This window comes from Watersipora subatra, chromosome 7 (assembly GCF_963576615.1).
Source record: "Watersipora subatra chromosome 7, tzWatSuba1.1, whole genome shotgun sequence".
NCBI lineage: Eukaryota > Metazoa > Bryozoa > Gymnolaemata > Cheilostomatida > Watersiporidae > Watersipora > Watersipora subatra.
In genome coordinates, this window is record NC_088714.1 from 31,049,854 (window position 1) to 31,067,650 (window position 17,797).

General features: G+C 33.5%; 1 protein-coding gene across 1 annotated transcript in view; it reads left to right on the forward strand.

Annotated features, from left to right (window-relative positions):
* Positions 1 to 17,797, forward strand: part of LOC137400667 (ryanodine receptor-like) — a 167,140-nt gene that overhangs the window by 140,717 nt on the left and 8,626 nt on the right. Inside the window, 12 exon segments of the mRNA XM_068086999.1 lie at positions 16 to 95; positions 3,595 to 3,756; positions 5,666 to 5,822; positions 6,277 to 6,375; positions 6,801 to 6,904; positions 9,674 to 9,880; positions 11,500 to 11,749; positions 12,528 to 12,771; positions 15,154 to 15,175; positions 15,797 to 15,874; positions 15,876 to 16,014; positions 17,502 to 17,675. Coding sequence (XP_067943100.1) covers positions 16 to 95; positions 3,595 to 3,756; positions 5,666 to 5,822; positions 6,277 to 6,375; positions 6,801 to 6,904; positions 9,674 to 9,880; positions 11,500 to 11,749; positions 12,528 to 12,771; positions 15,154 to 15,175; positions 15,797 to 15,874; positions 15,876 to 16,014; positions 17,502 to 17,675 — 1,716 coding nt within the window.

Below are 17,797 nucleotides of genomic sequence, written 5' to 3' on the forward strand. Positions count from 1 at the left end.
TAAATGTTATTACAGGAATTCGATCTCAACAAGGATGGATTTATTTCACCGAAAGAATTTCGTTTGGCTATGCAACATCAGAAAACATATGCACGGTCTGTACTGTTATAGCATAGGTTGTCTCTGATGACTCAGTTGGAGGTAACATTAGTCTGTATTGCCAGCCTGGGTCTTGCCAAACTCGCTCTGTCACCTATTTTTAATGAGAAGTTTTTGTTCTGAAATTTTGCATCTTGAAAGAATTTTTCATTTACACACTTTTGTCATCATGCAAATCTTGAATTTTAGTATTTGAATTCAGATTTTTAAAATTTAATTTAACTAATGTCTTAGTTCAGATTTAGTGAGAACCACAAAAAATTTAGTTCTTTTTGTTGTTGTCGAACTCTGACAAAGATTATTTCCTTGAGAGCAGTGAAAATATTCGAAAATTTAATTTGGTAATTTTTGACAAAGCTATAAAACTATTCAAACTTGTTCTCATCTTAACAAGCTCTTAAATTTGGTAGGTTTTTAGAATATTAATGATGGCAATATGTTGGATTTAATATAAAACATTTTGCTGTATATAGTGCAATCATACGACAATAGCTTTTACAATGTAGATGTTTTTGTGAAAAAATATTTTAACAGCGCTGCAAATTTTTTAAGCATTTTTTCGATGTTATACATGAAACTCTATTATTTTTAATATGGCATTGCATATGTCATAGAAGGCAGTACTGGCTAATGTTACCAACAGCTACAATTGTATCTCACTTTCTTACATATAAAATGTTTATCTTTCGTATAGGCTATAGACAAAAATGGGGACGGCAATGTATCCCATAAGGAGTTTAGAGAGGCAATGTCCTCAATGAAGGTGTACTCAGAGTAAGAAATGCATTATCAGTGTAGAGATCGGTGCACGCTGTGTAGCCCTAGTCAGCCATTATCATTGCTCCCTCGCAATTACGAATCCTGTCTCGCTCTACCCTTTACTCTCATTTCATTGGTCAGACTCAAAACCAATAAAATGAGCGCTTTACGCTCAGTTCACTGCTGCCCCTTCTTAATCTGTGTGACCATTTTCACCTTTCATTCTTTGACTAACTTTGTATGTGTCCCCTGCGGGTGGATGCCGTCAGCACAAAATTGACTGGAACACAGGCTAGTTGCACGGCAGCCTTTGTCGACTTGACCATCGGCCTATACAAATGTAAATTTGAAACTTTTTTTGTCTTTTAAAATATAACTGAGGTTATATATATTTTTATTTACGTTAATTAAGCATTGGCAACAAAAGCCAAATTTGTTATTTGTTGTTATTTAACACGGCATCTAGTTGGTGTTTTTTCTAGTCATTTTGTTCAGGCTTTTCTTTAATTGAACCTCCAATAAATGGGTTTTCACTGCTCAGTTTTTAGGGTATCTTTTAATAAGCTTTCAATATTTTACTAAAATTATTCTAATGCATTACTGTAAAGCTGCGCTACGTCTTGCATCAAAGAGAAGGCGATTTGCAAATGCCTAATTAATGTGGCTGCCCAACTTGATGTGATTTTAAAAAGAATCACAGCCGTTTTTAGATTAATTTTTTACTTGTGAACATAACGCTGTACTTACCCTGTTACTTACATTAGTAATTATCTATTTTAATTGTTCAGCTTTGCAACACTCTTGTCCTGATAGAATAGCTAGCCACGCTCTTAATAGCCATGTTAATAGCCATTATGCGCAGATGTTAAAAAGATGAGAGAGGAAAATTCCCAGATGAAAGATGTTAACTTTTTGTTAATCAAGTAGACTATTTAATGGGATTGCCAGATTTTTGCTACTGTCTTTTCTGTCATAAACTAGAATCCAAACAACATTATATGTCTAGAAAACAAAGTGGATTGTTAACAAAGCCTGCCTACAAGTCGACTGGCTGCCTGACTGACCTATTTTCCTACCCAGCCTATCAGCCTAAATAGAGCGATAGCCCACCGTGGTCGTTGTTTGCATCGTATTCTGTTACATGCCCTTGGTGTAGGCTTGCATTGCATGCATTATCATATTGCTAGAAATCACTGAGTACGCAATGCTATCAGCAAATAGCAGCAGTAGTGCCGCCACTCATGTAGGTTAGCTATTTCATGCTGTAACATTATCTGGATTAGGCTGTTGAGACTATAATTTCTATTCCCGTTTCGTTTATCCCTGAATTTCTATTCTTTATGTAAATCCATGTTTAAAATACTTAATTATGAAGTTGCGCAAAATTTTAGTAAATTTTATTTAATAGTTTTGGTAATTTTCTGTCATTCGCGATTGTTTTTGATGTTTGAGGTGATCCGACTGTCAGGATGTTTCAAGATTAAAGTTAATGAAACTTGATCGCGATTAAAATGCTCAGATCAATCGAAAGCGCGATTGCATCGTCTGTGATCGCAAAGAGTCCGACAGAATAGAGATGCCAATAGAAATACCTGATATCAACTATGGCAACGATCAACGAATATCAACTAGTAACATCATTTCGCGTGAATTTTTCTTCTGAGCATTTATCACCGCAATTCAGTTATTTCAGTTTTAATCTTCAAACATCCTGGCAGTCAGATCACCTCAAACATCAAAAACAATCGCAAATGATAGCAAAATACCGACACTTTCTGATAAAATAGACTAAAATTTTGTGCGAGTTGATCTTTAAGGAGATGAAGGGCAAAATTTTGTGCAAGTTGATTATTAAAGGTTACAAACCGTTTTGACTTATTCCGTAACAATAAAATCCTGTGTACCTAAAAAGAACGTTTGACTTTGAGCAATCGCATATCACAAGGTATAAGTGTCTAGAGATTAAAATGGTAACGCTTGCTGTAACGAGAGATTAGATTTAACGAATCAAATTGCATAGTTTGATTGATTGGTTAAATTTGATAGATACCCAAGCGATTGCTGTCTTTAGTGTCTTACACCTTATGATAAACGATTTATTCAAATGCCTTTCTGTAGCCTAGTCGCTCATGAGCTAGATGATAGAAACATATTTCGGCCTCCGCACTTTTTCAAAGCCTTTTTGCAGCCTCTTTCAGCAGCTTCTGCTTTCGCGATCAGCTACATTACTATAATATACTCGTATATATCATGAGCTCAAATGTCCACTGTCAGCCGTGTTGGTGTGGCTGCCGTTTGTTACTTGTTTAATGTCGCTTATCTGTGCACTCATTTGGCATGCACTCTTTTGGAAATGGTTCTTTTGTATTTTATAGTTATTTAAGCTGTTAGTTCACAACTTTTCATAATTTAACCAGTTATCATCAGCTGAGTTGAAAAATATCTTTGGTTTTGTGTCAGTAGTTTGTGAACAATGTATGATGTCACAAAGACTTGGTAAAACTATAGCACATGAGGCTAAAGCAATTGTCCACGCTATTCACGCATATATTGAACCCTATAATTACTGTTATTTCCAGTGTCAGCATAAAAATTCTTTAAAAATTATTTGCAAGTACCAAAATTATTTCTTTTTTCCATTATTTTTTTAGCTATTTAAAATTGCTCAATAACGCTGTTAGTCATGCCTTTATGGTTGATATGCTATCCGCTCATGTCCCTGGTATGTTATTGCAGTGAGGAGATCGACTATATCATGATGTGTGTCGATGCTAACCAGGATGGGAAGGTTGACTTCCTTGAGTTTACTGAACGATTCCACAATCCTGCTAAAGACATTGGTTTTAATGTTGCCCTGTTGCTCACTAACCTGGCCGAGCACATGCCAAATGATCCGAGGTTAGTCAGTTACACTGTCTCATGTTGTGCTGGTTTGGCAGGAAATGCAGACAATCTTTTTAATTAGAATAACCTTACAACTAAAAACCTTGAGCAATAAACTAGATAAGGCAGGGTGAACGCAAACATTTTGCGCTTCTTCTAGAATTTTCTCTAAGTTCTTGGTTTTAACTATGCAAAGGTTGCAAAATCATAACAAATCGTAGAGCAAGATATTCAGTGTTTCCCATTTGTAAACAGCCATAAAAATCGCTCACGTTTAATTCATCTATCGTGATATGAACTTTTGAGTCAGCAGTTCATTTGGAGCTTGCGAAACAAATAATTATTATTTTATATGTATTTGACACTAATTAATTATAATTTTGTTTCAACAATTTCTATGTTAACATTTGCGTGTTATCACTGAAAGGAAATAATTGTAAACTGCGCTAAACAAATACCCGAATGGTAACTTAGTTTCATCGATAGGAACCATAGGCAACATAAAAACATGCTCGTTTTTTGTGAATTTCTGTGATTGGTTGTTGTACCTGCAGAACATCTGTGATTGGTTATTGTACCTGCAGAACATCACATCTCTGATTGGTTATTGTACCTGCAGAACATCTATGATTGGTTATTGTACCTGCAGAACATCTCTGATTGGTTATTGTACCTGCAGAACATCTGTGATTGGTTGTTGTACCTGCAGAACATTTGCGATTGGTTATTGTATTTACAGATTTTATAGCTTATTAGCAGAAAAAGTTTTTTTTTCATTTTCAATGCAATTTGCTACACTGCTTACACTGCTTTCATGACAACAATCCATTCACAGAAGGCAGTTGCCCCTAATTTATGTGAAGGCGCAGTTTTAAGTTTCTAATTAGATAGATTGTGAAGCATTTATATCAAAACTTCTATGATTGCCAATAGAGCCAGGCATCGCTTGGAGCTGGCCTGCTTTTACAGATTAAATTAGCGGTAGATAACATACGAAGCCCTGCCAGTCTGCTCTCATAACTCTTTCCCCTTTAACGTCTTTAACTGACGGTTTTTGTCAGAAGATTGTTTTTATTACAGTAAGGTTTATTCTACAACATATAGAAGGTTGATTAGCGCAGATGGTAGAGTGTTGCTCTAACAATCTGGTGGTCACAAGTTCAAGACTTTTACAAAGCAACCTTTTGTAAAGCACCATACATACATACAGTCTAAGCTTTCACATTTTAGTTAATCTACCATGCAGCTTTTGAAGGCATACAGTTGATTTAATCTGAAGTGATATATTTCCTGTTTTCAAGTGAGCCATCCGCTGATAGCATCATGAGATAAAAACAAATTAAAGCAGTTACCACTATAGCTACTATTTTATGTGTATTTAAAATTTATAACATCTGCAAATAATTTTTATGCTGCAAATTTTAAAAACATGAAAAACAGATTCATAACTACATTGAACTTTATTTCTACAATTCCTTTGATATAATTATATCCTGAATGAGAATAATTTATGTAATTATAAGATCAATAATAAAAAAGTACTTTATTATTTGCTCACAATGTTTATGAATGACGTTATTGAACTGATCATAGAAAATCGTTCTATAAACTTGCGAGCATACTAAAAATTACCAAAGCAACTAAAAACTCTAAGTACCATGGTGGCATAAATCTCACTTAAATAGATGTCTTTTAAACAAGTTGACCTAACAATGCTGCGCTACACATCCAGTTAAACTTTAAGTGAAGTCCTTTAAAGTTGAATCAGATGTGCCAACAGGACAGGTGTAAAGAATTTGGCAGGCTTTATTCTGATTAGACGTATCGATATCATAATTGTGAGAGTAGTGTCCTAAATCCAACAGTCACACAATGTGAAAATGTATCCTTAAACTTAGTGTCATCTAAAATGTTCTTTTCGAAGGCTTGAACGGTTTCTGGAAAAAGCTAAATCGGTGCTGGACTATTTTGAGCCGTACCTTGGCAGAATAGAGATTATGGGCTCTGCTGGCAGAATTGAGAGGGTCTACTTTGAGATTACCCAGAGTCATATCAACCAATGGGAGAAACCACAGATTAAGGTAGAATAATATACTTACACCATTATATAACTATTATTATTATTATAATATATTATATATAGTTCTGTCTTGTCAAGTAAGAAAAAAGTAGGCCTTTTGCAATTTGATATGCTGTGAAAAGATACTTGAAGTACCATCATTATTAAAATAGTATAGCAATAAGAAATACTATATTTAACAACATTGTCATTATATTTATATATATATGCTCAAAACAAATGAGTGCGTTCTGTTTACAGCAGCGACTACTATGAATGTTACGTAGCTCCAGTTAACAAAATATCATAAATTGTTTTCTTCCATCGGAAAGGACTTCAATATCTTTGTTGAATTTACTTGTAAGATTTAATAAACGCTAATATGTATTTACCGGTATTATTAGGAGAAGACAATTATCTATGTTATAATTAGACAAAGTAATAATATAAACTCGTAATCTTAATGTATTATTTAGGAATCAAAGCGATACTTCCTTCACAACATTGTGAATGAAGAGGGAGACAAGGAGAAGATAGAATCTTTTGTAGGATTTTGTGAGGACACAATATTTGAGGTCAGTCTCGCTTTAGTTTACATTTTTAATGCATTCTCGCAACTTTGTTAATTTTTCATTTGCTTTACGATACCATAAGATTGTTCGCCTAAAGCGTGTCTGATCTGTTTGTGCCCTTGTAAAATGGTTGAAAAGTACCTCTTTGAGTATCTCTATGAGACATACTTGTCCTTTGGTGACATTGAGACAATAAATTCAAACTGCAGTTATAAGATCTTGCCAGCTCAGCTCGCTGTCAATCTGTGTCCAAATAAATCTGTCAGCGTCTTGCAGTTATTTGATTAAAATAAACATACATAACTGTTCTATGATAACAACTAATAGATATTAGGAACCACAATACCCAGCTCCAACTTGTTTATAGTCTTTGCAGCCATGTAGAAGTCAAAGTTCTATATAGACAATTGACTGTTTTGTACTTATAGATGCAACATGCCACGAGTATCAGTGCTGAAGAACAAGATCTACGCATGGCGCATGCTAAGGCATTGCGGGCTCAGGCTGGTTACACAGAGCAGGTGTCAACAGCGTGAGTTTTATAACTTCAACTCAGCTGTTTTAGTATATTTTATATAAGGAATATTAGATTGGTAATCGCTGTTAGTGAGGAGCAAATGTAAAAGGCTGATGTATATTATAGGAGTAATATGATGTAGATATTATGATGTTTACATTCCTGTAGGCAATCTGAGGTTTTAGAGAATTCTACAATAGCTAGTTCTACTTCAACTTTACTGCAAGTTGCTTGCATTTTTGTCAGTCCATTGATTTCACCCTGTTCATTGATTTCACCCTGTTCATTGATTGTATGTAATATGTATCTGCATGCATTTCATAAAGTTTTATATACCCAAACCTTTGCACAGTTGAAGAACACAGTCTTTCATGATGAGAAGGGCTCAAAAATTGCTCACCTGGTTTAACTAATATTTAATGGTGTAAGCACCAGTGTAAGCCTTAGCAAGTTGATACTGTTATGTGTGAATGACCAGTCTATTGTAGAGATAGTCATGTTCATTCCTTCTCTATTCAATTAACTTTCAAGACTGTCAGATGCTCTCGGAGCTTTTTAGGACTCTTCAAGACTGGCACCTCAAGTCTTTTTGCATTGACAAAAGTTTTCTCCTATTTTAATGTTATACTATATTTTAATGTTGTACAATCAAATTGGTGAAGTATCTTTTTAAGGTTTTTTACTTTCTGACTGTTTCATCTAATTTACAGAATATTTTGTTTGTGTCTCAAAAACTACTGTCACATGCAGAAGTATGGAGGCACCCACAATACTTTAGTATTTCTGAAATATATATAATCAGTTGCAATTTGCAAGGACAAAAAATACAAAAAACTTGGTATCATTTTAATACTCAGAATCTCATCTATCTGTTGACCTTATTTACTAGTCTATAAAAGCAAGATGTTGGCTCTTATGTTGCTAAGCACTATTAAATGTAAATATTTATTTATTAATTGCTATTTTACAAAATGAATGCTTAAATGTTCAATGCTGACTGAATTTATACTGCTAGGGAAGTAGAAATGCCAAACATTTAAGAACATTTCAAATAATTTGTCACATAGACCTAAAAAATAATTACCACCTATTAACTATTGCTAATGTTTTATTAATACAGAGCAGATCTCAGTGAGTGAGAGTATTATGCATTTAGGAGGATTAATATTGTAACTTGCAAACAATGCAACAGCATTAAAGAAAATAGTACATTTTAAAGGTTAAAATCTTATAAAACTTTGTTGTCTTCTAGTTGACTATATTTGGCTTATTGAGTATTAAGATTCCAGTGTATAAAAACTATGTAAATTATTGAATGTCTCCATACTTTTGCACAAATTTATTTGTGCAATGTATCACCAGTGTTGAGATGACAATTTATTTATCACCCTACAGTATTAAACAGTCAATCAACTAACAACCTGTTCCTAGTACGTACATGAAATGTTATATGATATGAATTATTAAATACCCCATTGTTAGTCTCTTGTTGATCACTCGTTGTCAAAAGATACACGCTGTAGTGTTAGTTTGTTGTCTTCATTTTTATCGCTCTGTTAGTTTTGTTGTCGTGTTAGCAATGTTAATCAACTGTTGTGTATTTTGGCTTGCAGTCTGTTCAAGTGCAGGTATACTCATTTTCTGACACATTCTATACATACCCATTTTCTACTGCTGGAAATAATTATTTCTACCTATGCTCTATTAATCTCTGTATCTAACACGTTGCCTACCACAATATTTACTATAATCCATCAGTTTGCATTTTTAAGAGTCATGCTCTCTTGCTATCATTCCATTTACACATTTTCAACAAATTTAAGTGCATGATTAAATCATTAGACATGTTAGTATATATTGTGGTTGGTGACTCCATTGAGGTTTAGCTTTGCAAAGATATAAAAGCGAGTATAAATATATATATATATATATATATATATATATATATATATATATATATATATATATATATATATATATAAATATATATATATGCATCATTTGATGCTTTAACACACTTTTGTTCAACCCTAAATAATTACTGTTTTTGTCTTTTCATTTTTGTTTTGGCATGTAACAAAAAACACAATATTTGTTGATGGTTTATAATGCTAATAAAAAGCTATAGATACAACACCGGACATACATTAATATATATCTATACATATTTATTAATATATATCTGTAGATATCTATTAGTATTATCTATAGATATCTATGATGTTTTAACAAAATCCTATTTTCAGTTTCTATTGCAATTAAACATGTTGCGTTTGCAATTCACATATTAGATAGCAATTTTTCATTTTTGATAGTTGTAATGCAATATAAGATTTGTCTTCTCTCCTTAGACTCTGGAATTGTCAGAAATTTTTTAAAATACCTTTATTGGTCATGAAAATTACGATGCGGTTGTTTTTGGTAAAAGAAAGTTCAATCTTGATTTCCATAAATTTTGAAAGCTGCAGGCATGCAGCCCATAATGATATCATGCGCGTTTACATAATGAATCTTTACAAAGTCTAAACTTCTTTATTTCTGTTTTCTGTTGCCTGAATAGTAGTCTTCTAGCTCTAATATGTCACTAACGCCCTCACCTTTTGCCATTTATAAGGGTGAGACAGAGGTTGTGTGAGTTATACTCTAGACCAATTCTTGAAACTAACTCTACTCCGTTTACTGAGTGAGAGCGTGTGCATTTCCATTTCTAGACATGCTATTTTTTTACAACTATTTTATATGTAATAGATGTCTTATTTATTATTACCTTCATTGATATTATAGTGGGATGGTTTGGGAAAACACGAAAGCAGGCTTTTCAGCATTCTGGTCTGCTATCTGGTTTCTGCTTGGATTGCTGACAATCAGCAATATAAAATATGGAGTTAACACAATACGAGGAATGACAGTTCTACAACTTCTCATGGCGGTTGGACGCTTGCTTAAGAGAGCCATCATTTTCTTAGCCAAATTGATGTTTTCTATCATTTGGTAAGTAAATTTTGAGTGACAACTCTCAAATTTAGTGGCGGATTGACAAAACATACTCAGGCCACAGAGAACTCATCTACTTTCATAATAGGTATTGATTTTTTGTGAACTAATCGATAACTAATTTCCCGCCTTCTCGTTTTCTGGTCACTCAGAAAATTTAACACTCAAATGTTTGTCCTATCCTGGTTTCATGTATTATGCTTTTGACTTTAGAACAAACGAGATGGCAGAGAAATTATAACTACAATGTATCTGCTCAATGCCATAGTTAACTTTTGTCACCCTTCACCTGTACCTCTCAGTAAAAGTATATAGTATATCTACTATATACTATATCTACTATGTACTATATCTACCATATACTATATCTACTATATACTATATCTACCATATACTATATCTACTATATACTATATCTACTATATACTATATCTACTATATACTATATCTACTATATACTATATCTACTATATACTATATCTACTATATACTATATCTACTATATACTATATCTACTATATACTATATCTACTATATACTATATCTACTATATACTATATCTACTATATACTATATCTACTATATACTATATCTACTATATACTATATCTACTATATACTATATCTACCATATACTATATCTACTATATACTATATCTACCATATACTATATCTACTATATACTATATCTACCATATACTATATCTACTATATACTATATCTACTATGTACTATATCTACCACATACTATATCTACCATATACTATATCTACTATATACTATATCTACTATATACTATATCTACTATATACTATATCTACTATATACTATATCTACCATATACTATATCTACTATATACTATATCTACTATATACTATATCTACTATATACTATATCTACCATATACTATATCTACTATATACTATATCTACTATATACTAAATCTACTATATACTATATCTATTATATACTATATCTACTATATACTAAATCTACTAAATACTATATCTATTACATACTATATCGTCTATAAAAGCAACTAGCTCCATATTTGGAGACAGTAATCTAGACATTTGTATCGGTGGTTGATTTTGTCAATGTACTACTTTATTGGCAATAATATCATTTCAGACAGGATTTGTTCAAAATTATGCCATACAATAATTATAAACACAAAAAAAAGAAAACAGGGCAACGGTTAGCTACTAAAATCAATAAACAGTTTGACATATGCTGCCGTGTTTAAAATACTCAAATATGCAGTCTTAACTATTTTGACTGTCAATAAGAAGCTAAGCCGTTGTCAATCAAATGAACAAAGTTATTGATACAAGTTTGCCTTCAGTTCAAGAAAACTTGCCCAGACTTTGCTAAAGCTTGACCAAAAAAACTGTGTTTGTATGTGTGTTGTTCATATCAACAGGGTTAGAAACTTAGAGACCTTTAAACTTTGTCCAATGGTTATATCATGTAAATGTCATTGAATCTGTGTGTACAAGTATGTGTTTGTCCGATTTGTCTAAAATGCTGATGAGTTAATGCTTAACTCGACATCAAAGTTCTTGTCAGCAAAAATAGCACCTTCTTGTTTCTGTGACTATAAAACATTTTTGCAGTACGTTCTTCAAGTGGATTCTGGCCATGATGATGGGTGAGCCGCGTACTCACATAGTGGATGAGAGAATTCACTGCCTTCCTCCGCCCGAGTCATTCACATCCGCACCACCTCAATCACAAACTTTAGAAAATGGTGTCTACCCACCATCTGATCAGTCAACAGCTGAAAATCAGGACCAGGTCAGCAAGGTCAGCGATGAATCCTCAACATTAGGAACAGAAGAGATCGCCGCTGACGTGTCCGAAAAGGTAAGTTCGATTGAGTGAGATCTTGGTTCTAATTACTTGAAACATTAAAACTATTGCTCTGAACGGCATTGATCGAAGTGAACAAAGTTAATATCTGCCCATCTATCTACATGTATTTATCTTTCCATCTATTCATTTACCTATTTATCTATTCATCTACCTATCCATCTATACATTTATCTATACATCTATCCATCTATCTATTCCTCTATCTATTTATCTACACATCTATCTATCCATCTATCTATTCCTCCACTTATTTATCCATGTATCTATATTTTTATCTACATATCTATATGTTTGTCTATATGTCTATCTACCTATCTTGATCAATGCAATGTTATCTTGTGGAATAATTTTGAAGTATGGGCAAATTGTTAAAGCTGTAATTTTAGGTTTGAGGATTATTGAGTACAATTTAAAAATGATCTTTGTGTATAGTAGAATGTGTTCTTTGCCTAAGTAACCTTCTTAGACACGCAGACGATAAAATGAGAGCATTTATATCAAGTTTTGCCACCGTTAAAAAGTTTAGTTGTAAATTTTTATTAAACCTTGAAATATCTGTGATATTGTATTGTATTTTTCTGAGAGTTTGGAATTTGAATCCTTGAAACTTACCTGAAGCACAGTCTGCTATATGCTACTCGCTAAAATATTCTATACTTTTCAGCATGAAAATGTTTTTCCTTTTTTCTCTGTTTGCATGTTTTGCACTAGTACGGGACTGCAGTTACCGTATACCTCTGCTGATAAATGTCACATATTTTATGTGTAGCCTAGTACGGTGCAAGATCCTCTTCAGAATGAGCTCCCTCAAAGCCCTGACCTTGAGATTCCAGAGGATGTTTCTGCTAAAGACGATCAGCCCAAAGCAGAGGAAGAATCACTGCCTGCTATTGGATTTGACTGGGGAAAATATGCCATCAGTTTCTTTGCTAGAAACTTCTACAACTTCAAGATGGCTGCCCTTGTCATGGCTTTTGCAATCAACTTTCTTCTGCTCTTCTACAGGGTTCGTAGTTAACAATTAATTTAGTTAATTATGCTGTCCACTTTGTTACCTGGTGGTGAGGAATGTTACCATATATCCCCCATACAAGCCGATTCTAAAACCCAAATTTTTGTTACCAAACTAAGAGGTCCAGCTTATACTTGGGTAACTCTGATTGAAAGCAAACGAAATCACGTTATGTTAGCTTATTTCAACTACTACAACCCGAACCTTTATTAACTCAACTTTATTAATCAAAGTAAAACAACAATAATGGTTACCACTATAATTAACTTTTTCGCTACTAAATAAGTTTTTAATGAAACAATTAAATATTTTGTAACCAAACCAAATATTCAATTCTGTTTCAAGACCAAATCAAAACCAAATATTTGACATTATTGAATAAATTGTCATAAAACTTGACAAAATTAGTTAACATAAATTTTACATCATCTGATACCATAAAAAGGTCACAAATGTGTTGCAAAATGAGTTCTGACAATTGTTTGTTCTCTTCATACTATGGTGGTTGAAAAGTTGCACGCGTTCTGAGTCATACGAGTTACCAACGATTACTAAATAGCTTATGGCATCATTATTATTACTGTTAAAAATAAGTACCCACTGACACTACTACTATTGCCCATTATATTATTTTCGTCAGTCCATTGATCTACATTTTGTGGAACCCGCGTAGCTGTGATGCGTCTGATCATCGCGAAGAAGAAAGGTATAAAATGTGTTTTGGCAAAACTAAGCTAAGTTCAGCGTGAGATGCAAACATGTTTTCCATTGGCTCAACACAAACGGATGATTGTTCCCTTTTGATTAAGTGAAAACACTATAGGATAATTATATTACTCACCAATCAGAAACTTTTTGTACTAAGCATGCAAAAGCCACTCCATTTCCATAACTTTTTTGTTTTGATAGGTACATATGGAGTGTTATGATTTATTGTGTCGGCTTGTATGCGACATGAGCTTATATTCAAGGATATACATTAAATAGTTCGAGCAAGATTTAGTGATTTTATTGAAGGAGAGTTTTCAGTAGTGGTCAGGACAAGAATAGGAAGAGTAAGAAACAAGCCCTTTTATGTTACAAATGGAAGGGAAAGGACCCAAACCTTTTATGCTAAAATTAGAAGGAAAAGAGCAAGACCTTTTATGTTAAAATCAGAAGAGAAGAAACAAAATATTTTATGCTAAAATGAGATTTTTTGAAACTATTTATTAATTTAAGGAAACACTTAAATTCCAAGTTTTTAAACTTCCTGTAGCTTGGAAGTTGCATCTGCCATGCAATTGGTACATATTCGCTCTTACGATATAATAAATGGATTGAAGTGGATTTGAAAGGCATATGTCAAAGGTGAGTACAATAATTGCACTGAAGGGACATTCAAATGAATAGGTGGGTGCATGTCAAAGAAAAGTGGAAGCCAAATCTTTGCACCACCCGCTATCAATGCTATCAATGCTATCAATGCTATCAATGCGAAATTATGGCCAACAATTTAGCTTTTGGAAAAAGGAAAGTCAACTTATTACAAAATATTTTGGTTTGTTAAGTTGGTTTAAATTTAACCTTGTATTAATATATAGAATTAACTGTTAGAGAATAAGTAAACATTAGTAAACTCTTTTCATCATAGTCTATGGCAGGTCGGCTTGACAGGTTAATCAAGTGACACAGAACAACACTATGAAGAGATATCATTTCACAATCACCCTATTTTATAGAGAATATAGCATTGTATTTAAAACTTGCTTTGATTTAGAGTGTTAATGACTTGAAAATATTTATTTTTCATTTCTGGGACATAAAAATTAGCCTAAAAGACTCCTTCATTTTATTTTTGGTCTAGCATTAATGGCTGGGACAAAAATATTCACCTTACTGTAAGGTCAAACACATACAAAAATCTTCAACTGAAGCCATTGTTAAGTGTTCTTCATTTGCGAGCTAGCTTATTACAATGATGGCAAAGTTGTAAGAACACGTCTAAAATAAGAAAATAATCTTATCGAGTTATTTTTACTTATGCAGCAAATTTTCAAAACTGAGTTCTTTTACATATTAATACATTAAAGCCTGAGCCGGAAATTATTTGGGGAGTTGTTTTCCCCTCTGATCCAACAGTTGAGAAAACTCATCTGGCTAGTTTCATTTTGCTTTTGCCCACTTTCAGTGTAGGTAGGATTACAAAATTGTGGTCAATTGTGATTGATACATTCTCAATATAATTCCCAAGTTTCAAGTCAATTTAACTAATAGATTGTGAATTATTGCAAAAATGCTAAAGGCATTTCAAACAGACTGAGAAATTAACAAATAACTGCAGACAGATCAGTTTCTAATAACTCACTGGTTTAAATTATTGCTAATGAGGGCTCAGAAATAGACTTGGATAGTGATCCAGGTAGGTGCTCTTAGTCCAAATATTCACAATAAGTCAGGGCCTATTGCTGTTGCTACTCCAGACCGAGAAAATCAGCATGTTTCTTCGATTACCTCCAAAATATCACTTTTTTAAGATTGTGAAATCTTTACTATAAGAGCCGCATCCGTCCATCTGTTTGAAACCACACTAAGAGCGTTAGAAAAACATGCACTGCGTGAGAATTAAACTAGGCTGTCTTGCTTCGGAACCCACCGCCCTACCAACTGAGCTTCAGGACAAACTTGCCGAAAGTCGAAATAATTGCGTGCATACTGATTATACCCGTTGATCTCTCATGGCACACAGAACTGCCAACGTGCATACTGATTATACCTGTTGATCTCTCATGGCACACAGAACTGCCAACGTATTAGACAAAATTATTTACGCTGTTTGATTTCTATTTTTTTGCTGCAAGCTCAGAGCTTCAAAGTACTATTTTGTTCAAAAAGACTTGTGCTATTCTAAGTCCTACATTCACAGTTGATGTAATGTTGTTAATATGGTCTGGGTGCAGTGGTCCGGTTTGTATATACAAGGTTAGGCTTCGAAGGGTTGAAGGTTGTTATAAAATCATAAAAAATACTTAAACTTATCTATTTAGTGGTCATACATTCATAGGTGACTGTAATGATGGTGGAGGTGTCTGATGAGGAGGCAGTTGCCATGGAAACGGCTGAGGCAGAAGCGGAAGACTGTGAAGTAGAGGAGATAATCTCTATGAAAGATCCAGATTCTTATCTAGAGTTAGCTCTGCAGATACTCGCACTCTTACATAGCCTAACATCCTTCAGCACTCTCATAGCTTACTACTGTCTCAAGGTACACAAGCTAAGCGTTTGTTACACACCATTCATAATTTATTTAATAAATAGCTTGTTTTTCCTTCAGTTAGATTTTGACTATTCATTTTTATTGGTTATGCCTTATTAGAAAACAAAACTAAGCCTTTAAAAAAGTTTTATTTCTTGTAATTAGAATGAAAGTTTATATATATATATATATACAATATGTGTATATATATATGCTAAATTTGGTTTTAAAATACAAATTCAAACATTAATTATAGAAATGCGCAGAAATTCTATAAATTGTGTTAAGTTGCTTTATAAGAGATTTGAGATCATAGCTAATGGGGGAAGCTCTGGTTAAACTCTACAGTTTTAATAAATGTTGATATTAAATACAGAGTTTGTAATGAAAGTATTAAAAATTGTTTAAAGTAGATAATAGGAAAACAATAGAAGTATTCCCAGACAAGTTATTATAATAACTGATATTTATAGCTGCCAGTCAGGTGTGGCGATACTACCTAAGAATTTAATTAAAAATTCTCTCCTATCATCAATAAAACTTTCTAACATTTTATAGGATGCTTGCCTTTAAAATATGTTTATAATTCTATTATGTTATCCAGAAGGTACGTGATAATCATTGTTGTTATTATTATTGCACTAAAGCATATTTTCTTGTGAGTTGTAGCTAGGAATAATTGACATCTTGTTATTTGTCTCCACAACAATAGAGTTATTTGTACACCTCTATTTCCACAATGCATTAAATCACTTAAGGTCCGGCCACACGTAACGAATTATTCATTCAATCTGACCGAATTCACGAATTTCACAGAATTCACAGATTTATTCAGCCGAATATCACAGAATTGTCTGTGCATGCACAGACATGCACAGCATGACAGTACATACGATGCAACTGCCCAGATGCGCTATTGTTGGTTCTCTCACGTTGGTTCACCATGGCAGGAACTTCTCATCGTGTATCCAGTATTTTACATGTTTTAGAAGCTATAAATTGTTTTTTTTCAATAATAATAATTTCTTTTTATGCAGCAAAAGCTCCGTTGCAAAAAAAGTCGCTATCTCTAGCGCATATAGGCAGTTGCATCATATGTATCAAGTCATATCGCTCTGATACTTTTATTGTGTGTCGTCGTACGTGTCTTGGACTCTACCAATTGTCAAAGCTGCTAGAATCGTGCAATGTGTTTAATTAAAGAACGTGCTTTATTGGTTAGCCAATTAAACACGTTTCGTTGACGAATTCGGTGTGCATGCACAGCTCAGACAATTCTGTGATATTCGACCAAATAAATCTGTGAATTCTGTGAAATTCGTGAATTCGGTCAGATTGAACGAATAATTTGTTACGCGTGGCCGGACCTTACCTTGTACAGAAAGCTTGCTATTTAGTTGTTAGTTTCGAAATACAAGTTTAGCCTGTAAATGGGAATTTAAGCGACACAAATTATAGACAGGTTATGACTGGTGTCGACATTCCTTTCTCTACAGGTGCCTCTTGTCATCTTCAAGAGAGAAAAATCTATAGCTCGAAAATTAGAATTTGAAGGGGTTTGGATAGCCGAAGAGCCTGGAAGTGATGAGCTTGGGTTACAATGGGACCGACTTGTTTTGAGTACTCACTCTTTTCCTGCCTACTACTGGGACAAGTTTGTTAAGAAGAAGGTAATTGTTGCTTGGAATACAGTCCCCGTTTGATCACAGGGTGGAAAACCTCACCATTCTTGTTACCATTTTCATTTGACTGCAAGTAAAACTTGAATGGAATGTCTTGCTTTCATCACCAC